Consider the following 23900-nt stretch of genomic DNA (forward strand, 5'->3'; position numbering starts at 1 on the left):
ACACTCAGCTCTTCTTTTCCTTCACAACTTTTTAGCCCCCTTTCTGCAAATCTTTTATTAAAAATCCTCAGCGTGTTTTGATTGCTGATTTAAGCAGAGAGTGAAAGCTGTGATTTGTGTGTTAATATCCAGTTTGGAGATGGTTGGAGGTTACTGGAGGGTCAGCTGCACTGGGTGGGTAGTAAAGCTATTTGGATGATGCAGAAGAGAGCAGCAGAAAGGGACGGAACAAGCCATCTGAATGAAAGACTGAGAAGTGCAGAGGAAAAATAAACACTCGTTGTAGCCGAAAGACCCAATCCTTCAACACATTGTCCTTGGCTGCCTTCATGAAGCCCTGAAATTGGAAACAAATTAGAAACAAAAATAGAAAGTGTGAGGGAAACAGAAACAAGAGGGCAGTGAAAAAGCGGGAGAAAACATTTTAGCACAAGTAATTCCATGTGGAATTTTCAGCTTGATAATTGTGAAAAGGTCCCTTGAAACTACAATAGGGGCCTTTGAGCAGCACAGGCTGAGAGTGAGCGTCAAAGCTGGCTCCTATCCAGGAACCAGGTTTCTCTTAAAGCCAAAGGGAAGAAAAGAAGGACTGTTTTATGGAAAGAAAGCAGAGAAACAGGCACACATGGGTGCACACATATTACCTCTGTTGCACTTCTCCTTTTCTTATCCATATACATGAACATTTACAGATGCATGGCTGGAGAATGGACTGAACATGCATGCAGGCATTACTCTTATCTGACATCATCTTTGTATCCTGTCCATCCTTTTACCTGGACTTCCTCACATGGCAGCAATTAAGACCCATCCATTTTACTCTGCGTATTTCCTTTTTGGAATTAGGGGCTGATCTTCAACATACGAGCATAAATTCAGCACACATGGGGGTTAAAAATGTGAAGGAAGGAAGAAGGAGTTAAAGCCCATTGGCCTCCAGGGGGTGCATTTTTTTCTCCAGTTATTTCACTGGGAAGTTTGCTCTCTCTGTCTTGGTAAATTGATATAATAAGGCCAGCATGACTGGAGTGGTGCTGTTTTATGTGTTTGATTTGTTAGCGTGGGGCTGTGCACAACAGCTCCTAGCTATGGGCCGGTGTGTTTGTGTTTTTGTTCGGAGGTGTGTGCGTGCATGCATGCATTCTGCATCAATCTCCTACCAGCATCCTACCTATAAACACATGGGTGGTCAGCCTGTTTATTGTGTGGGTTTGCAAACAATGCTTACCTATTAGACTTGGACTAGGGAGTCATTCAGAAGGGTTCAATCCCTTTACAACCATAACATGAGTGTTTTTAATCAGTATTTTTATTTCCATTTTGCCTCCAGCTCACTGCTGGTGAGGAAGAATTCCAAGACCACTGGCCACTGAAAACATGCCTGTAATGGACTCGTAGAAACTTTTTAGTGGCAGTGCGCTGGTGACTCCAGAGAAGAGAATCCGATATTTCTGTTAGAGAACATCTGCACAGTTTTAAAAACGTATTCTAATGAAAATGATAAATATTTTAATGTTTTACATGTCCTTTTCCAGATTTTATAAAGCATTTAAAATTTCTCCTTATCATTGTAAACTTACATTTGCAAACAAGTATACATATAAAAAAGAAAAACTAGTAAATTCTCAATTTATTCCTTTATACACTTGGACAGAAAATTAAGAAGTTATTTCAGTACAAAACCTGACATTTCTTCAGTACTGCTTTCAGAATAACTTAATAGTTTCCAAAAAATGGCCTTTCTTGGATTTTTTTAAAACCTTTTAAGCTTGACATTATAATTGTGAGTAGATTAATTTTGCAGCACTGATTTACAGTATAACAAAAATGTTGACTTTGAGTAGTGCAATGTCTGAAATATTTAAAACTGTATTAAACAATGAGGCATTCAGTGCATCTGTATATGCTACTTTAGCCCTGAGGCGGCCTTACGCCTAACTACTGTTCCTCTGATTTCAGTCACAGACAAAATTCTGAAGTCGGAGTAAAATCATGGGAGTCTTCCTAAAGTTGCAGCTAGCTCTGTGATCTCAGTCATTAGGTGTAAGATGGTCATAAGACTCGATTTTAGCATTTTTAGGGCGGTCTTTCTCCAGTCTTGGTGTTATGACAATATAAAATGTGTTTGATATTGTTGTAAGTCTTTAGTCTGGTCTTATGCAAATTGTGTTTTTCAGTGGTGCAACAATCATCAACAACCAGTAGGAGCCAGTGTTGAGCAAGAGCACATTTAATCGCTTCATTTTTTAAAACATGAACATGAGGGTAGATCAATCTGGAGCTGCTAAACTTCTGCTCATAACTCAAGAGATGGAAACAGTTTTCTGTTCAGAGCTGCGGTCAGATCTCTGCACCGCTGTTTGAGTACCTTCATTGCAGGCTGACGTGACAGGTACGGTAAACCCCACTGGGATTTTCAAAGTTAAAACCCTATCAGTTTGTTTCTGTGGTGATACAACTCATGTTTTTATACTGTACTTTTATTCTGAAGTGTTTCCGGGATAGGTCTTCAGCTGTTGCAGTAACATGCAAAGTTGTTTAACTTTCATTTCATTTCTACTCAATGTAAATGATTGTAAAACATCGGATTATAAGAGATTTTAACTTATATGCAATCTCCATCTCCTTCTACATGTTGTTCTTTGCCCAAAAATGGTTGTGAATTTCTCCCAGGTGCATGATGGGAAATAATCTTAAAAGGAATAGCATTCGAGTGTTGTAGTTAATGACCACCATTCTTTGCAAAATCTTATTCTGAGACTAAAAACTCAGCGACTCGCTGTCTTTAGGTGTCGTAGGGTCTCAGATGTCTGTCTTTTTAGAGTCTTTAAGAAGTTTTAACAAACTCCTCTGGTGTAAGGCCGGCCTCAAGTGTTTCTTTTTATGTTACCATTACAGTATGTTTGCATCCCAAACAATTTAAGAAGTAGTTTAAGCATCATACTACATATCATGTTGGTGTTGCTGTTATTAGCAGGTTAGCGTCATCATACCATCACTTGTACCCTTGTTCCCTTCTTTCCTCTCTCAAAGGCTGTCCTCTCTGTTCTCCCAGTGTGCCTTGTTGAGTGATGTCTACAAAGTAAACCACGATCATGTTCCTTCCAACCCCCCTTACCTGTCAATCTAATCCTTCCTTCCCTAAATCTTCATAAAAGACAACTTGGCCGATTTAATTTTTGGATATTCATTTAATGATAATATCACTTTTCCATTTGTACAAATAAGTTCACATAATTAAAAAAAAAATCAAATAATAACAAAAAGTTTCCCAAAATAAACAGGGAAATATTGACAGTCACACTGAAAATACTGTTGGTCATCTTCAATGTATTCTTTTTAAAAAACACATATTCCAGTTGCATTGTTTTTTTAGTGTGGCACTCTGTTAGCATGGAATCTTTGTGATGGGAATACTGTAGGCAGGTATCTTCACAGACATTCACAGATGAGTCTTTGGTGTGTTTATCTATAAGATGTTTGGGGCTTTATGTACTCCTTGGCATGTGGGCACACAGAGGGGAGCTGATAGTAACCTGATGTCTGCAGGTCTCTGTACAAGACAGAACTTGTAGCTGTATCATCGCTGAGATGACAGATCTACAGACACACAACATGCACATATGCACGATCACACAAAGTTACTTTGAGTCCTTCTTTACCCCCATATTCACAGATTTGGATCTGTCTCTTCATTATGACATTCCAAAGGATCTCTCATTTCCACCAAGACGATCTGGCCGCAGACTTCTATGGCGGAGCTTTGGGATCATTTGTTGCATGCCTTTACTATTAGGCGACCTCGGCCGTGGAGGAGGAAGTGACGTGTATTACCCAAGCAGGAACCAGAATGATGTACTGAGCAACGTGTGTTTTCAGCTCCCTGTAAGAGGTTACCGTACGGGGCTATTTTTCGTGACAGCAGGATTTTATGAATAAAAATTTAAAATTTACTGAGATGGATACATTTAAATTTGAACACACCACAAACTTGGAAAACCCAAAGAGGGTTAGGGTTAGGCACTCAAATCGTGAAGGTAAAAGGTAAGGGGGATACAATTTAAAACAACACAACACAAACTATGGAAAAGCCAAAAAGGTTAGGGTTAGGGACCAGAACCCTGAAGGTTAGGGTAAGGGGGTTAAAATTAAAAATAACACACCACAAACTAAGGAAAACCCCAACAAGGGTTAGTATGTTACATCCCGCCCCACAGTCAAGGTCGCCCCATTGAAGTCTGCAACAGATGAGCCCAAAACGCCCTACCAAAGAAGTCATCATCCAGATGCCTCTCCATTTGCAAGGCTTATTTTCTGGACTCCTCATTTTTCTTGAACCTTTCCACAGTCTAGTTAGGCTCAAGTGAGCAAACAAAGATCCTCCATGCCAGAGAGAAATTGTGCACAGCTTAATGATGAGCAGGTTATTTTTATTTGAGTTACTTGTTTGCTGCAGACAAGGCTGTGAAGTATGTTGTAGTGGGACATGGGTATGACAAACTTACCCTTGTAGGAATATAAATAATAAATAAAGTCACTGACACTCTCTTTGATATGGTATACTCACGTGTAATTAAGGCAAGCATCAAACTGGCTGAAACTGAATACTTAAACAGAAGAGGTTCAGTCTACGGCTCCCCTCTGTACCTTTTGTAATCCTGCTTACCTTGTCCCTTTGTGATGGTAAAGCAGGCTGAGGGCCTCAGAATCAAGAAGGGGGATTTAGTCTCGAGTCTGTCCAGACTCACATCTACTTAGACTGTCTGACATTCTGAGGGCAAAGCCCTTTGATTGACTTTGCTAGTGCCAAACGAGTTTTAATCTTCAAAGATTTTAATCTGCTGTTTTGTCTGTTAGTCACAAGAAGTGGGGGTGGAGAGTATAGAGGGCTGTTAACAGTCACAATGTTGCACAATAAAAAATAACAAAACACAAGTATAAAAAAAGCATACATACAAAACAGAAAGTCACAAGTATTTTGGGGCCAAATAAAGCAATACAAGTATCAAATATTCTCTCTGCACAACTTCATCTGGTGTCTCAATGATCATTCACAGCAAGCACTGATCCCTTTAGGGTAGCACTGAAGATTTACAACATGCAGCAAAACACTTTTGCTGGTAGTTGGGCTCTTGTGGGAAAGGCAGCATAACCTCAAATCAGAGCACACTCCTTATGAACAAAACAAAGGAGGGCTTTAGGTCACTATGTCCCTTTACCCAAGCTTTCAGCTGATTCTATCATTCCCAGTATCATGTCATGGGAGCTGAGAGGTTTCCAGTCCAGCCCTGTAATTAAGCAAATGCAGGATGCATAGTGTAAATGTAGAAGAGGCACTTTCAATGCTCCTTCAAGTCAAAGCACATGGTTTTAACTTTGTTTAATGTCCACTTAGACGACTGGAGGGCCTTAAGTTAAATAAGTGTCAAGTTTCTTATCCACTGACTTTTTTTCAGGCTGGTACTGTATCCTCCTTTCCTGCAGCATCAGTTCTCTGTATTTAAAAAGTACAACAGTCAGAGCTGAAGAAAAAATGTCTTTTAGGCCAGGTGTCAAAAGTAAGAAGGCTTGTGCGGTGACATATTGTTATTTGATGTGCAGTGATCTTGTAGTAGCAAGACCTCGTATTCCAGATTGCCGTTCTGTACAGCAGGTTCAGGGATCAAAATTTGGGGCTGTTTTTGAGGCAGTACGCCATTGTCTATGCTGGTTTTAACTCCGTCCAACTCCAGGTGAGAGGGCTCACAGTCAAGGTCCATATGGCCTTTGGCCCTCTTTCTGCGAAGATGGCACACCACCCCTACAGCTATTGCAATCAACACCAGCAATGACAAGATTGCAACTGCAGGAACCAGCATAGTTGTCAGCTTCTGGTCATCAAACTGTGCATCAGGACCCTTGACAGTTTCTGCAGCTGTTTGAGCTTCAGTACAGACGCTGTCTGTGCCAGGAGGAGCACCTAAAGGACTGGCACACACGCTGTATGTGGAGTTGGGCTTCAGACCTCTGAGTCTGTACTCTGGGAAAGATGCCGGCAGGCTAAGTTGGATCGGCCTGCGATCAGGACCGGAGAGATTTCGGTAGGTAAGGCGGATTCCACGGATAAATGGTCTTGATTCAATGTAGCGATGCAGGTCAATCAGGACTGAGGTTGTGGTTGCTTGGTGTGAGCTGATGTCTGGTACATCTACAGTGGCAGTTTCCTTTGGGTCTTCAGGCTTAGGTGGTAAATGGGGATGATGGATTTGGATTTCACAATACAGTCCTGAAGTTCCATGAGGGCAGGTACATTCAACCTGACCATGCTGGTCCAAACGACAAGTACCCCCATTCAGACAGGTGTGAGGGGGGCAGAAATGCAGCACTTCATCCATGTCAGCCTTGCTGCTGCTGCTGGGAGATGCAGGAACAGGAGGCAGTAGGTAGTCCTTACCATCATCTGTGGGACTGTCACTGGGTACAGGAATAGCCCTCGTAGTACTTGGTAATGTAGTGACAGGAACGGGCTGAGGAGTGGTTGTTTTGACAGTACTTGGGGGAACCGTTGTGGTAGTTGGACATCCAAAGTCCCGATGCTCCAGTCTTTCCAACACCTTTCCAGCATTGATCGGTGGGAAATGACAGCGGGTCTCTTCTGTTCTCTCAAGGGTGATGCTCTGAGCTCTAAGCCATCTTGGGAACCATGCTACATTGCAAAGGCAGTTGAAAGGATTCTCTGCGATTGTGAGCTTCCTGAGGTAAGGGAAAAGCTGGGAGAACTCTTCAGGGAGGCCTTGTAGACTCAGGCTGCTAATATCCAGTTCTTGCAGCTCTGCAAGGTTCTGCAGATCTTGAACCTTGAGAGGGCCCATCGGGTTCCCAGCCAGGCTGAGGTGAATCAGCCCATGGGTCTCCTTTAAAACTGAAGGGAAGGACTCAAGTTGGTTTCCTGAGATGTCCAATTCATGGAGGTTCTGCAGGCTACCTATGAGCTCCTTATTCAGGTCAGTTAGTCCTACACCACCTAGTTTTAATGACTCCAGGTTTGGGGTCTGGAGGTCAGAGGGACCCAAGGTTGGTAAGACATTAAAACGAAGGTCCAGCAGGAGCAGTCGGGGCATAGTAAGAGCCGGTAAGGATGTCAACCTGTTGCCTTGTAGTTTGAGTTCCAGCAGGTTCTCCAATCCATTGAAAGCTGCAGGGTGTATGGCCTCGATATAATTACTATACAAATAAAGGCGCTCAAGAAGCGCCATCCCATGAAAACATTCCTCTGAAATGTGGGTGATCTGGTTGGATGACAAGTCCAGGTTCCTCAACGATGTCAACGGTTCAAACACCCTTTCTGGAAGTTCAGTCAGTTTGTTTTGACTCAGATCCAGCATTTCCAGGTTCTCCATACCGTTAAAGTCCTCAGTTTTCAAGCCCTCGATGCCGTTGGCAAAGAGGTAGAGGCTTTTCGTAGATGACGATACTCCCCGAGGAATTGTGGAGGAGCGTCTCTGGAAACATAGGATGGACTCTGGCGAGGTACAGCTGCAGCCTTTTGGACATTCGCTGGACAAGGTGCCATCAGGAAGGATTACGAAGAGCAGGAAAGGCATCAGCGGAGTCAGGAAGAGCTTCATGGTGCTGACCTTCTCTCTCTCCATGCTCAGCCTAAAAGAAGAAAAAATACAAACTGTCAATAAGCTGCATAATCATTAATAGAAATATACACTACAGTTTAACAGGTTGTCACCATGAAAAGGCTTATGAATACAGCCTACTTTTACAAAGCATACTTTCTCTCTGTATAGTCTACTTTCCAAACCCCTGTTTCACTGTGTGGCTCTTCATTGTGTTTCATGGAGTGAGATTATTATCAAAGGTTTAACAATGCATAGCAGGAGATCAAAGGCAGTCTTTTGTCACAAGGTCTCTTAAACAATAGGACTATAGTAGTGACCTCAGGCTTCAGAGCTTTTCTGCCATACTTGAAGGGTGGGGAATGTTGGCATAGTGGCGTACTGCTAAAGTTGTGCCACATTCTCCCTGCAGTCAGGCCTACCCACAGAGTTGGCTGGGCCCTAGAAAAACCCAGAGAATGAGCCCTCCCTAGTTGTGATTTATTGATAGTATCACTGCATGTGTGTTCAGCAGCACTGGTGCTAGCATTCACTCTGGCGGACAGTTACTTCATCTTGGAGCTGAAAAGTGTGTCAAACAATAACTGGGTTCTGATGTTTAATGTATTTATTTGTTCCACTTTTAAAAACTCCTTTTAACATTGTTTTCAAACCATTTTTATAAGTTTTATTTGCCAGTTTTCACAAATTTTGTGCACTCTTATCCACCCCCCCCCCTTTTTTTTTTTACCAAATTTTGCCACAATTTAACCGCTTTTCATCACCCCCCTCCATTTTTTGATACTTTTAACTCATTTTTGTCTGTCTTTACAGTTTTGCTACTTTTAAGATCCCATTTCACTACTTTTGCATCCATTCTTGCCACTTTTGACCTATTTTGCCACTTTCTGCCTGTTGTTTGTCTCATTTGACCCATTTTTACTTCTTTTATTGCATTTTTGCTACTTCTTAAATCCAATTTCACTACCTGTTCAGTCCAGTTTTGGCAATTTTAACCAATTCATGCCACTATTTAAAACCCTTTTCACTACTTTTTCTGCCAATTTTTGCCACTTCTAACCCCTTTACACAATTTTAACCAGTTTTTGCTACTTTTAAAATCCAAATTCCACCTTTTCCACCCATTTTGGCAACTTTTGGCCTAATTAAGCCACTTTAAAAACATTTCACAACTTCTTCTACCAATTCTTGACACATTTTACCTAATTTAGCTGCATGTCTCAATTTTTTCCCATTTTCAACCAGTTTTTTTGTCTCTATCAATCCATTTTGGTACTTAAAACACATTTTTGGTACTGTTTAAAACATTTTCAAAACTTTTTCCTGCCCATTCTTGCCACTTTGGCCCTTTTTTTCTACTTTTAACCCATTTGAGCTACTTTTAAAATCTCATTTCACTACCTTTTTAGCCCATTTATGCCACTTTTAACTTTTTTTTGCCACTTCTGCCTGTTTTATGCCTTTATTAACACATTTTTTACACTCTTAACCAATTTTAGTACTTTAATCTATTTTGCTACTTTTAAAATCCTAATTCACTTTTTTTCCACCTGTTTGTCACTTTTTACCAATTTCTGTTACATCTTTAAACACTTTTCACTTCCCATTCTTGCTTCATTTGAACCATATTTGACATTTTCCAGCTATTGTTGTCTCCTTTAACCCTTTTTTGCCGCTATTAACCCCTTATTGCCACTCTTTATGCAAATTTCTGTCAATTTTAACTCCATTTCACTTTTTGTAAAGGCAATTTTTGCAACTTTAAACCCCTTTTCACCACTATTTCTGCCCATATTTGCCTCTTCTAACTCATTCTAATTCTGTTTTAAGAAAAGCTGTTTACCTTTTAAAGAAACCTATATATTACAGCATAGATAAATTAAAACCACATTTGTTGCTTTTATAAGAGTGCTCATTATTCTGGTCAAAAACTAAAATTTACCATCACAGCCTAACTTTACATTGACTGTGATATTGCTGACCTCCATGGGCCTCCAGTTTGCAGTGATCTGTGCAACACTACTAGGATGCTAAAAGCATTGTTTCCTTCTCTGGCATTGCTACAGATGGCTATGTTTAAAGGTTTGTATTTGTAATCTGCCCACCCACAGCTATTTACTGCACTGCACACACTCTGCGGTTGTAGTGGGTCACAGTCAACTATTTTCTCTGCTTTTATGACAAACTCGACAGCCTGTAATACACACAGATACCCAGCAGCAATCAACAGCGTGTTTTCTTTCGTCAATGACATATCAAAGAGGAAACTCAAGTTACTAAAAGCTTTTCTGTCTTTCAAAAGCCACTGAGACAAAAAAGCTCTGCACACGCCCTCTGATTGATTCACCATAAACACTGCTCTGGTCTCTGTTTTATTTTCTCGACTATACGTCTGCCATGCTGCACACAGCCAGGCATCTGTAGATGATTTTCTTTGTGGCATTCTAAACTTGGAGATGAGCTCTACCAGTAGCTGCTTCCCCGACTATAGATGTAATATAAATAACAAACACTTCCCATGTTATCATTATGCAGGCTACTGCCAGAAGTCTGCCTCTAAAACTGTAAGAAGGATAAAAAATATGCAGAAACCGTTGGGAGTAAATCACCAGAAAGACAGCATACTTTGATTTAAGCCTTTCTGACTTGGGCCGAGTGTCAGCCAGTGCTTGAAAAGACTGGAAAGGTGGAAAAGGATGGAGGAAGAAGAAAGTCTCTTGTGGTTTATTATCTACAGCCTTGGGGGAGGATGCACATATCTATTGGTTTCTTTTCTTGTTAGATAGTTCTTTCCCTGTCCTGTAAAACATTTTATTCCTGTCATAGTGATATTTTGTTGACTCAAGGCCAGATTTTTAAGTTGATGAAATCTCCATAACCTTGTCGGCACTTAACGTTGGACAACTTCAATGCGTCAGGGAGCTCATTTAGAGCCTTAAATGGTGCAGTTGTTGATGTCTGCTCTGCACAAATACCTTAATGAGCAGCCAACTATGTGTGACTTGCAGTTTTACACAAATGGAGCACACAGGGAACATTTTGTTCTTGCACAGCTTACCTAAGGTTGTGGCCTTTTACCCCAGAAAAGCCGAGAAATTACTAAATGTTCTCCATCTTTTTATTTTGCTCTTTTCTCTACAGCTGTACTGTTTTAAAAAGTCTTACTTGCTGATTCAAAATCTTTTTATTGATAACACTATCGTATCTTGTGGTCTGTGTTAATACTTGCTGGAAAATAAATGCAGTTGCCGTAAGTGTTCAGAGCCTCAGCCAAGGAAAATAACTCCTGAATATTTTCCTTATGGAATTTAGGCTCCATTGGCTCCTCTTACTTGCTCTTTTTCTTTTCATGAAACATTTCCTGAAAAAATTACAGCCTCAAATATCACAACTAGGAGGGGAGATCAAAGGGGATACATTAGTCAGCAGGAAGAAAAGCAAGTGTCATCCCATCATGCCATAGCTATACTATTTGTTTGCCCTTCTTTTAGCATACTTCTCGTTCTGCTGCTCCTTGAAATTGTAACCTTCTTGGAACAGTTCCCTGATCCCTTATTTGCCTTCTTGTGGAAAAGCAGTCATGACATTTGCTTGGACCCTACTACCAGCATGCTCTTCCATTCAGACATGGCAGAAATGCTATTTAATGCTGCCAGATGCCAATTAAATGACCCCGCTCGAACCTCAAGACTTGATGGAACAAATCAGCTAACTATTTTTAATAGCCAGCATGTGCAGACAGCAAAGAAAACTACACAAATGTTGGCATGAAAGTGGGTCTACTTCGTACTGGATCTGTCTGCAGGAAGTATTGTTCAGAAGTAGTGATAACATCTGATTTAGAGAGTTTTCTGTTGGCTACAGCTGACTGGACAGCAGAGGTGAAAGGTTGAAGTTATCCTGTCGTTTACACATTGTGCCTGAGGGAATTCACTTCACCAGAGGAGTAATTACATGCCTGGAGGAGAAGAGAATGTTCCAGTTGTGTTTCAGTGAAGTTGTGACTAAGCAATGTAAAACTAATCCTGGAATAAAAGCATTTATTGAAATTAAGTTAATCATGGTTACTCAGTTTTTTGATTGCATGTGTCGAAATCACAAATTTCACATCCAAAGTATTTTTTGATTTCTGGGCTCTGGTTAAGCTTAGTGGGTATAACAGGTGCCCAAATATACCGACTGTAGTTCTTAATGCACTGTCGTGGGATTGATTCCCAGTCTTGGTGCTGTTTGGTGCATTTCTTCCCCCCACTCTCTATCTCCATATTTCCTGTCTTTCTTCAGCTGTCCTATCCAAATAAAGCCAAAAGCAAATATCACTTGAGTTCTTAAAAAATTATGGGACTATAAAGACAAAAGAAAATACTTAAAAGAAATTCTTACTCAAAGATTTGAAATTAACAGCACAGTAAACGATAATGAATAAGACTTTTTCCAGCACAAACTTGTTCTTGCATTTCTTGGGGACCAGTGGAGAAAACAACAATTATTCTGTAACAATAAGTCTCCAAAATATTCACATATTTACAAGAAAAGTCCTTGTGCTTTTAGTATTGGCTCTATTTGTGCCATTATTCAAAGCATTCCCTGTCTGTAGAGACACAGAGGGCCACATCACAGCCTCTCTTTCTCTGCACTATGAGCTTTTCAGGCTGTTTTAGTGTAAAGATGTGCAGTTGAGGAAAATATGATGCAACGACAGAACGGCCTGCCGTGGTTGTCACAGCCCAGTCACAGTGCAGTTTGGGATACAAAATAGACAATATGGCGGACAGCATTAGCTGCTAGCTGCAGAAATGGTCAAAAATAGATCAATAATGGATAAGAAGACATTCAATATTGGAGTTACTAGAGAAGCCTCGCTAGAGAAGCCTACATAAGAGCTACGCAGGCACTGATAGCAAAACAGAGGGCTTTCAGGGGGAAAAAGCGGCTACGATTAAAGTTCAAAAGTTATTTAACTTTTTGTAACCTTTATCTCTTCTTGTCATATATGGCAATGTTTGCTCAGAGGGTTAAAAAAATACCACTTATCCCATGCAGGGTTACATGGGCCCACACCAATCACACTGTTAAAGTCCACTGAGAAATATGCAGGTGTGCATGTACAAAATGACTCACTTTCATCTCTCATGACTCTTTCAGGAGTTATTCTTTCTCGCTTTCTCAGTGTGCATAACCAAGTTAAGGCTAACGTTTAAGCTAAGAAATGTCCTCAGAAAACAATTCCTTGATGTGCTTTTACTTTGTAATTTGTGCTGATAAGCTAAAGCTGCTTTACTTCCTGTTAAGATAGAAATTTAGTTGGAAAGACAATAAGGAACTTCTGGTAGAGGGAAAGAACCCTAACTATGGAAAAAGCCCTTTTTACAGATAGATAGCTGAATGAAACTAGCTAAAAAAATAATGTTAGAGAAGTGAAATATTGGTGCAGACTATTTTAAACTTGTCTGGCAAGCCCTCTGCAAGTTTTTTAAAGTGAAATCAGGTATTCATAGTTGCAGGAAAGCAAGGTTTCTTTACATGGCTAAGATGAGAAGGAGAAGAAGCTAAGTGTGGCTGCTGTGATGTTATGTGTGCAGAAACAGGGAAAACAAAAGGATTTACAGAGGAGATAAAGGGAGAATCAAGCCACAGCTGCAGTATGCTCAGAGGGTCTCAGGTTTTCGCATCAAGACTGTGTGGGGTGCTACAGTTCAAATCCAGAGCAGGATACTGCATGCCTTTGTGTCACTAAGAGGGTGTACACACATACTTTATGTTTAAGGGAGCTGGTTCAGAACAAACAGTCTAGTATTTGACCAAGAAAAGTATCATCTGTGTCTAAAGATGTTAAAAAATTCCTGCCGGAGATGGAGAATCTTGTCTTTGGCACATTTGATCCTGCCCAGAGACGAGTATGCGGGTCTGATGCCAGAATGTACAACAACATCAAGGCGGCCACGAGAGGCAAGTGAGCTATGCAGATAAAACTGACAATATTTTTCTTAGAAACTCAATGTGGTGATTCTACTGTAGCTCCCCGAGGCAGAATGTTTATTTGAGTGTGCCTCATACCAAAGTGGGACAGGCACATCTGATAACCCAGCGGAGGAGAAACTCTGGTGGAGGTGGATGGGGAGGGGAACACAGGCAGATCAAAGATAAACCAGAGCTTGATAGTTTAGATTCTCCACTTTTCTTTCATTTTGAATAACAGTGACTCGTGCAGGTCTTATCTTAGCGTGTGATAAAGCATGATTATGGCGTCGCTATGATGAGGATGAGTGTCCTGGAGTGCTGGTTCCTTACTGTGGAGCTTTAATTGAAGTGAGTGCAGGTGGAGATTTAAGAAAGACAAGCTTGTCATCCTGTGTGTGAGGAATGCCCCCACCCCTCCTGCCTTCCCCCTTCTCTCTTGAGTTGTAATTTCCTTTTCACTCCCCTGTGCGCTTGTTGAGACATTCCTGAGACAGGCAGCAGCTGAGTTCGAAAAAGTGAGCGTGTCTGTCTCATTGGTTTGGCATTTGGAGATTAACAACAAGGATATAAACAGACGATAGATTGGAGTCATGGCGATGCTATAATGAATGAGGTTTAAAGCATATATTAGACCAGATCTGTTATGTAACAATTGGTCTTACATCTGTGTTTTCTTTATGGTTCAGTCTGGATTTGTGGCTTCTATTAGAATAAAATGTGTTGGCTGATGAGTATGTGGAATCACCCGAGGGCTGAGGAAAAAATAAGAAGGAAAAAAAAACGGGAGTACATTTATGCAACATCAGGAGAAAAACACGATGAGCCTCATGAAAAAAAAATTAAAGAGGTAATAAGAAGGAAGAGAAGCATTTACCCCTTCCTCTCAGCTCACTTCTTATCCCACTTTTTCTTTCCTTTCAAGACAAAAAGGAAAAGAAAACACAAGCAGGGGAACAGCGGAGACAAAAGCAGGTTTCTGTCAGCGGGGGCACCCAGGGTGGAGAGGTGGATAAGGCCTGGCTTTGGGAGGGTGAAGTGGGCTCCAGCAATTAAATCCCGGCAGGCCAAGCGTCAAGAGCCCTTATCTTCAGAGCTGAAGGCCAACGCTGAGGGGCAATGAAGGGTACAAGAGGGAGGTAGTGTGTATGTGTGCGGAGGAGTCGCAGGTCAACGTGCACTTGCATAATTCAGCAGACCGGGCTGGAGACTTACAGGAGGGCAACAGGCCAAGTCACAGTAAGGGGATAAGGCTGCACACTACAGAGTGCATACTCTCATTAAAGAGGCCCCTTTTTTCTTTGGGGCTTTATCTATTAAAGGAACAATGCTCGTGGTATGTGCATTAGAGTATGATCTACAGTGTTGTGGGTCTAGGGGGTCAGTTCACTGAGGTGAACCTCTAAGATATACAACTAGAGCAGCTTCTGATTTAAATTTACTCATGCAGCAACCTCAGGTGTTGCCAGTGGAGCCTGTTTATTGAGTGTCCTCTGTAAAAGCCCCAGATGTCCCATTTTAAAATGCCCATTTTTACTATCGATAAAAAAGCATCTGTCTAGCATTGCTAAAAAACCCTCTTGGTTTGCTGATAAAAACTGTGTAATGGTTTAATGATTGTTTTAAAAGTACACCCATTCATCCATCCAACCATCTATCCTTCATCTAAAACACTTATGCCATGCAGGGTCACAGGGGCCCACAGCCAATCCCACTGTTAAAGTGCATTAAGAAATTTGCAGGAGTGCATGTACAAAATGACTCACTTTCATCTCCTACGACTCTTTCCAGGAGTTTCTCTTCTTTTGTTTTCTCTGTGTATAAAGCCAAGGTAAGGCTAAGGTGCAAGCAAAGAAATCTTCTCAAAAGATGTTTTCCTTGATGTGCGTTTACTCCACTGACCCTGGAGACGAAGCAGAGTACTCCCAGGACGAGTCGCCACTTCACCCAAAGGCTGACTACACATCTTGTCTTTGTGTTTTTGAGATGGCACCACCAAGACTATGCAACAAAAAACCCCTCCTGTCTTTGCCATCAGACGTTACAAGTGTGATCCGGACAAATCAATGTATGCTGCTATCATGACTATCTCTACAATTGTGCATGAGTTTATAGGTTGGCAGGAGTGTCAATCATAGCTACAACCTACAAGGTCAGCATTTCCACACTGCAACCACCACTTCAAAATGCCTCTTCAGGAACCAACAGGTGATGCCAAATGGCCGACCTCTATGTTTTACAGAGTCAGGATTTCCTTCAGCAGCAAGGGCATGAATTAACATTCACTGTAAATGAGGACTTTCATTATTCTCAAGAGAAGACTGGTGATGAAGGCTGACGCAAGCCCTCTGACCCTTTCTTTTTCCCACGTCCCCCTTTCCCCCTCTTTTCTTGTACCCCTTCTACATCTCTGACCCAAGAGAAGACTCAAGACCACTCCCCTGAACATACTCTACTCCCATCCCTCTCTACTGTGAGTCCCTGCCACAGCTGGACCCTGTTATTCACAATCCAGTGGAGTCATTCGTCAACATGACAAAAGGGGTCAAGAGAGAATCAGAAAAGAGGAACAAGAGTTGTGTAGAATATCTAGGAGAAACACAAAGCAAAACTATGAGTTTAAAAATGTCAGCTATGTTACTGTTAGTCTGTTGGCACGCATGTAATGCTGCAAAGTATGCTTTTTATTACACGAGCTGACGATTCTTTTATGTAGTGGGTCGTACCTGTTACTCAGACTATGCTAGAGAAGAACGCCAAGTATGTATAGATGAAAATGTGAGGCATGTTTAGAGATGGTAAGGAGGTGGTGAGGAGAACGAGAGCAACATCTTAGTTTCGAGGGCTCATAGGGTGCTTCAGCTGTTGGAAAGAAAACAGGAACTTTGTTTTTGCTACAGCTCTGAAAGTCATAAAATTGAATGATTCCTACAGGGAAGAAATATAAAACAGGTTCTCATTTAACTGGAAATAAATCTGCTTATGAACGAAAAGTGAAATGCTGTTTTTTTTTTTCTTTTGAACTGATGTTAATCTAAGGTCAGCGGCAGAGGTTGAATGAAATTTGCTAAGATTTGGCAACAAGCTGATATCTGAATCTGTTGTTTCATTAGCATCACTGCAAAAATAAAGACAGACTGTATTCTACAGTCTTCTTAACTAGCGCCACACTTGAATCATGATCAATCAAACAGGAAGAACTCAAACAAGACAGATGAAATGAAAGCGAGATGATAGTTTTACTGCATCCATCACTAACAATACTCATCTCAAAGCCACAATGTCAATGCCATGCTTTGAGGTGGTATGAAGGCGGATTAGGGTTCGTAGTTCTTAATGAATATGCTGCACAAACAAAGCTTCCCAACTGATTTTGGCCTGACCACAAAAAAGACCCTGCAGTGGCCACATCCATTGTGCACCAGCTCTGCCACGACTGATTGATGTCAAAGGTTTGTTAAACAACCACTGAACCACCACGTAGCTTACTGTTGTTCTGCCAGAGTTCTCATACTTCTTTGTGACATCTTTCAATCAATGTGTGTGTTCTCACAACATTATGTACGTCTAAATAAGTTGCATGGCAGCTTATTATTAGTGTGAAACGCCTCCCTTTTATGTCAGGATTTATAGTTTGACCGGGCCTGCTTATGTGGACAGTGTGAAGTATTACCATTAGAGCCTGCAGCTGCAGGACTTGAAAGAGAGCATAATATACAGTCCAGGGGTGAATGGGAGGGTAGTAAAACTGAAATAGTAAACTCACAAAAGCATTGTGTATTTGCAGCACTATAGGAGGGACGTGGGGCAAGTCACAGTACACATTTAAGGTCTGGCAATTTTGTTTCTGTCAACTTTAATATGACAAAGAACTCTGACTTTAATATTTAAACAGAGAGACGATGAAATTCCAAGATGGTAAGACTGCATTGCTCAAAGACCAGCCAACCCGGGCTATATCAAGTTTTTAAGATATTTCAACATGGTAAGACAACGTTGTTTATTCTGATAAAAGTTATGTTGCATTGAAATAAAAGGTGCAATAAAGGTTTAGCATCAGAATTGCATGTCTGCTTTTTGCAGATGATGTGATTCTGTCGGTTTCTTTAGCCTACTTTAGTCGGTTTTCTTACAAAAAATGTTGGATTGCTCTCTCTATATGGGGAGTGACTTTTGAGTTCAACTATCTTGTGGTCTTCTTCATGACTTAGAGTAGATTTGACAGTGAGATTGCCAACTGGCTCCCTTCGACGCTCCTCAGCACAGAAAGGAGCCTATTGAACTGGTTTGGTTTGATCTGATCAGGGTGCCTAGCGTGCACCTTCCTGTGGAGGTCTTCTGGGTATGTCTGGTTGGGAGGAGACCTCAAGGAGAACCCAGAATGTGCTGCAGGGATTGTTTATTCTCCCTGGTCTGGGAATACCTCAGTATCCCCCCAGAAGGAGTTGGAGAGTGTCGCTGGAGAGAGGGATGTCTGGGTTGACTTGCTCTGCCTGCTGCCACCACAACCCGGCCCAGGATAAGTGGAAGAAGATGGATGGATGGATGGATGAAAACACAGATTGGTCAGGTATGGGAGCATATGTTGATTCTGCACTTCGCTGAGTCAACCTTGGCCCTGTACTACTCCAGCCTCCTGACAACTATTGTCCAAGCCTGTGCCTGGCCAGTGCCCCAACCCTCCAGGTATCTTCCCAGCTGACTGCAGCTATGTGAGAGTTCAACAAGGATCAACTGCTTCAGTTTGAACCAAAAAGATGTTGCCAACCAGTCATCAACACTTCAGTACCACTAGCACTGATCAGCCTACATTTGCACAGGGATTATCTCCTAGTCAGATGACGAGAGTCCTGAGGGCTTTGCCACGCCGCCCTCATATTCCACGTTGCTAGTCTTATGACTGCAGCAATAGGAGACCTCTATGAAAACTTCTCGCCCCGAGCCTCTGGAGTCAAGGGATGCCAGTGCCCTTTCAGTTACATCAGCAACTTTCAAAATTGTATCACATATGTTAGGTACAAGCAGTTGAAATGAGATTCCTCAGGAGGGTGGCTGGGCCCAGCCTTAGATAAAGGTTGAGGAACTTGGACATCCAGAGTGAGCGGGCGCACCTTTATTGGGTGCAGAGGAATAACGTTTTGATGCACACTACATCATCATCATCTCTGAGTGCCTTGGACTCTCCAAGGAGGAGTTGGACAATGTCATTGGAGAGAGGGATGCTTACTGGCCATTCATCGGGCCAAAATAATACCTAAATAGATATGATGTTTCACAACTGAGCTTGAAAATAGATACATGACTTTTGGTCTCTACTGCCCAGCCTTTCAGCAAACCCCATGAACCACTGAGGCAAAGAGCAACTCCTCGAGGTCAGAGATCAGACTCTGGATTAGTGTTTCCACTGTTGCTCAGTATTCTGTGTCTCAGACAACACAGATAACAGGCTCTGTTTGACACTGGCACACACCCAGCTCTGGTTACGCATACACGCATGTACACCTGAAGCTTACCAGTCCTCGTCTCCACAACAGGTGCTTTCTTTGCTCCTTGAGGGCGACGTGAAACCCAAAACCCTCTGGAGTGTGTCTGGGTAAATGACGCGAGCTGCAACAAAGCTCCAGGTTTAACTTCCAGAGCACAAAAGAAGGAAAGAAACCAGGTAGAGGTGGGCGGACAGGCACACCAGAAGCTGGACTCTACAGCAGCACGTCTGTCGTCTGTGTTCTCAGAGCTCTGGAGCGCAGAGGTCAGACATGAGGAGTTCCAAACGGAAATGTGCACTTTTTTCCTTTTTTTTATTGCTTAAGGGTAAAACTGATGGAAGTGTAGATGTGTAGACACAACGTCCTTATTTAGCTCGATCATGGATGTCCCAACACTGACACATGTCTTTTATCAGTGTGACCTCCCAGGACGGATAATCATCACAGGTCACAATCAGATTTCTTTCACAGATGGACACAAACGCGTCTGGCTGAGATCTTCACCACAGGACTCTCATATTACACTGACACAAAGGATGTCAGTGACCCACTGACAACATGTGCTTTTATGTGCTTCTTATTTCTCTGTACTGTTTGCACTTTTCTCAGTCCTGTGTCTTGTTGGAAACTCACTTCAGACTGTAGGCTCCTCATGTCATGGGTGACCTGAACAGTATGACCCCGCCTTTGTACCATCTCTATCTTTGACCTCGTTTGAATCAGTCACAGCTTTGTGGCACAGAAACACAAACAAGTCTCTCTCTTTTTTAGACTGGCTACACACCAGACGAGCTTCATGTCTTAACATGTTCATAGAACTATGGGACATCACAGACAGATTAAACTGACACCAGTAATGCAACATTGCCAACATTTTCAACAAAAGCAAATGACTGAATTAGAGACATTCTTATTTGTTGGCTATTAGCTGGATTCGTCATTGTGAATGTTTTTCATGCTGTAAGCGTGACATTGTTTTCTGGAGCAGAGGCTGAATAGGAGTGAGCCATCTCACATCCTTTCTGTCTTTGCTGAGAGTTGCATGTGCAAATCAGCATAAAGCATACTGGCAGCAGCTAATGCAACACCAGCATGTCCTTTAATTCCTAAAATCTGTGGTTTGGCCTCAACCCTGCAAACAAAGGTGTAAAACTTACTGCTGTAGAGTTCTGACTTAATTAAGAAAGTACTTTATTTTTCTGCAACTTTAGTCCTAACCTAGTAATTTTAGCCTGTCAGCAACAAGCAGTGACATCAGAGGCCAGGTTGTGTCTTGAGCAGTTAGGATGTTTATCGTTGGACATGTGTTGGGATGAGATTCAAAATCCAGTATAAACATGGTACAATCCCAGGTATACAGTATAACCCTTTACGACACCCCACTGGTGACCAAAGTGCTTTACAAAAAAATCAAACAGCATTACAAACACACAACACAAGACAATTCCATAAAAATAAAAATTACAGCATTAATAAATACAGACATACAGGATCAAACAGTCACCTCACTACTAGGTATTAAAGGCCGTCCTGAATAAATAAGTCTTAAGTTTTGATTTGAAGAGGCCCAAGTCAGAGATGACGCATCACAGAGGAGAGAAACTGAAAAGGCTTGGTCACCCCAGTGTTTATATTCAGACCTGGGCATCCAACAAAAGTTGGTTGGATGACCTCAAAGCCCTGCCATGTTCACAAACAGTTAAAATCTCAGATAAATGGGATGGAGCATGGCCATTTAGAGCCTTTAAAGCAAACATTAAAAGTTTAAAATCAATTCTAAAATGGACTGGAAGCCAATGAAGGGAAAAAAGAATGGGAGTGATGTGCTCTCGTCTGGTTGTGTTGGTTACATGCAGCTGCATTTTGCACAAGTTTAAGGTGTCTGACTGAGGATTGGAAGATGCCAACATAAAGTGCATTGCACCTATTAAGGCATGAATAGCTTTCTCGAGGTCATGATGGCTCAAAAATTTGAAAACTAAAAAAAATTTTGTAGGTGATGTCATCGCTGTCACTGTTACAGGTATTATGTTGAAGGCAGCCCTAGGGGTGTCAAACTCAAGGCCCAAGGACCAAATCCGGCCTGTGGTACAGTTATATCTGGCCCGCAAGATGAGACGATCTTTCTATTATAACTGGCCAACCAGTTTGAGATGAGGCCTGCAGATTTCCTCCAGTGAAAAAAAAAAAAAAAAAGTAAAATTAACCTTGATGATTTAAAATATCTTTGTTAAGTCATGAAGATCTGAACCAAAGTAAAAATATTATAAAAAAAGTCAAGAAAATTGGAAAAGTGATTATTTTTTGTGTTCATGTCATATTTGCAATTTTGCATCTCAAAATTATGATGGAAACTTAGTATTTTTACTTTTTATTTTACACTTTGACCCCTTCAACTCATAATTTTGATATTTTATATCATATTGTGACCTTTTAGATACAAATGTTTAAATTTGGAGTCATATTTTTAAACTTTTATCTCATTATTTTTAGTTTTTAGTCACATTTTGACTTTTCAACTCTTAACTTCAGCTTTTTAATCCCATATTTTGACTATTTAGACTTTAGACCTTTTAAATTCCTGATTTTGACTTTCTTATATATTTGCATTTCTTAAAACATTATTTTGCTATTTTAGTTTTGTGTTTTTTTAACCCTTGAACTAATAAAGTTGACTTTTTATCCCAGATTTTGAGCCTTTAAACTTATTATTTTGACTTTTTTTTCAAAGTGATTTATGATCAATGCTAAGGTTTTTTATTTATTTATTTATTTATTTTTTAATTTCTGGCAAAAAAAGAGGTTCACAGTTTATGGTCCAATTTTAACCCTCTCAGGCTCTCAGGTTAGACTTAAATCCAGAATCTGGACCCTGGTTTGATTGAGTTTGACACCCCTGCCTAACTAGAATCAGAAATATCAAACATTTGTTACATGCCTTGTAAAAAGTCTGAATCATGCTACCCACCACCAAATTTGTCCCAAATTCAGCTTCTATCATCTAACCAGTAGCAAGCCTCTCCCCTGCTCTGCTTATCTTCTATTTTCTCTCAGCACACTACAACAAACTACACCACTTCATATGTCACACACTGCCTTGCCCAAAAACACTCACTAGGAAACCAGTAAAGAAGACATACCGATGACACAAAACTGGCCTCTGTCCAGCTCTTGGCTCGCTGTCATATCCTGTGCACGACTACCAACGCCTCCTCCCTAAATCAAAAATCGCTTGTACAGTCTGGCTCACTCACTGACCCAGGAGAGCAGCAGTGTGGTCCTGAGCTTTGTTGTCCTCCACAGGCCATCCACGGCAAGCCAGGCTCAGGTAGGACATTGGTTTCAGATGGACCTGTCCTCTCGAGTGTCTTGAAATCGCCTGAGAGAGCGTGTCCTTGAGCGCGGACAGGGAAATGTTTGTGCTGCGTGTGTGCTTGCGGTTAGAGGCGGCTGGATGGACCAGTTTTATCAGTCAGACACAAGCCTGGAGTGATGTGCACACTCTGACACAGCGCATACCCCTCTGACAATCATTCCAGCTCCAACATGACTACATAGCTATGTGTCACCTGGCCTCCTGATTTTTAGACCATATTCAACAAAAATCTGACTTCACAGCTGACTATATTTTACAGCTTTGGCACACTTTCAATGTCACTGAAGTCAGCTAAAGAGACAATAAGAACATCAAGAACTGCTCTAAAGCTGAGAGGAGATTAAAAAGGAGCCATTAGTGCTAACTTATTCATGCTATCCTTATTCTCTTTGTGTGCAAAGTGCAATGTTTACACAGTTTGTACCTTAGTTCTTTGTTGCAACCACACTATGTTAGAGTTCAAATCGAAACCCGGCTAAATTAGAGGGTGTGTATGATTCAGGCGGCAGGCAGGCACACTGACTGACTGTAAGACAAGCAGGCCGACTATCCTTGTAAGACAAACATTGTCACACGTACTCACTAAGAAAACACTTGGACATAATCCTACATTTGGATCATCTCTTCTTTTACTCTTTGAACATACCATGTTTACTTGTCTATGATCTGTTGGGTGTAAAGAATTCTGCCCAGGAGGATACCTATATTTTTATCACAGCACTGTTAAATGTGCATATACTGCAAAAAATCTCATCTAAGCATGTACAACAGTCTACATCTTGGTCAAAGACATCCAACAGCACCTGTACCTGTAGCTCAGACAGGTATGCTTTCAAACACTCTGCACAGCAGAGCATTGGTACTCTACATGTGAGACTCATGTTGGCTACATATCTTAAATACTTCTTATTTCACCATCTTGGCCTTTCATTCTCAGGTTAGTTCATGTTGCCAGAGACAGAATGAAAAGAATCCGACAAATGTGCGTCTCCTCCGCCTGCCACGGCGGCCCCGCAGCAACTCGTGGCAGCCATGAGGCTGTCAAAGTGTTCATAAGGCCGGCAGAACAGTAAACAGAAACCTAAAGAGGCGTTAGTGTTAACAGGTAAACATCAAGTCGTTTACCTTGAATGCAGCACAGCGTAGAAGCGTGTTAGCTGGGAAATGACACGTACAAACTCAAGGCTTATTTGCATGAGGCTGTTTTTCAACTGTGAGGACGTTTGAAAGTCAAGACCTCTAACAAACCACCTCTTGTCTACATTAAGATAACATATCTGTCTTTGATTTCTTTTTTAATATTTGGGCTTTGACTTATTTGGAGAACAGGATCATAGAAAGTATAGGCAACCAGGGTTAGAAAGCAGGAAATGGCATGCAGGAAAGGACTTAAATATCAGATTCAAATCTGTGCTGCCCATTTGACTGATTAGGCTTGGTACATGGGGTGCAACCTAATCATGAGGCCATCTG

The 23900-nt window shown here is 41.4% G+C and overlaps 2 protein-coding genes across 2 annotated transcripts in view; one reads left to right on the forward strand and one right to left on the reverse strand.

Annotated features, from left to right (window-relative positions):
• Positions 1-23900, forward strand: part of coro7 (coronin 7) — a 189964-nt gene that overhangs the window by 95759 nt on the left and 70305 nt on the right. The gene's annotated exons all lie outside the window — the stretch shown is intronic.
• The window catches only part of vasnb (vasorin b), a 42158-nt gene continuing 23198 nt past the window's right edge, over positions 4941-23900 (reverse strand). Inside the window, exon 3 of the mRNA XM_041816982.1 lies at positions 4941-7638. Within this exon, the coding sequence (XP_041672916.1) occupies positions 5553-7631 (2079 nt within the window). The 5' untranslated portion in view covers positions 7632-7638 and the 3' untranslated portion in view covers positions 4941-5552. The remainder of the gene's footprint in view (positions 7639-23900) is intronic.

Source organism: Cheilinus undulatus, linkage group 21 (assembly GCF_018320785.1).
Source record: "Cheilinus undulatus linkage group 21, ASM1832078v1, whole genome shotgun sequence".
NCBI lineage: Eukaryota > Metazoa > Chordata > Actinopteri > Labriformes > Labridae > Cheilinus > Cheilinus undulatus.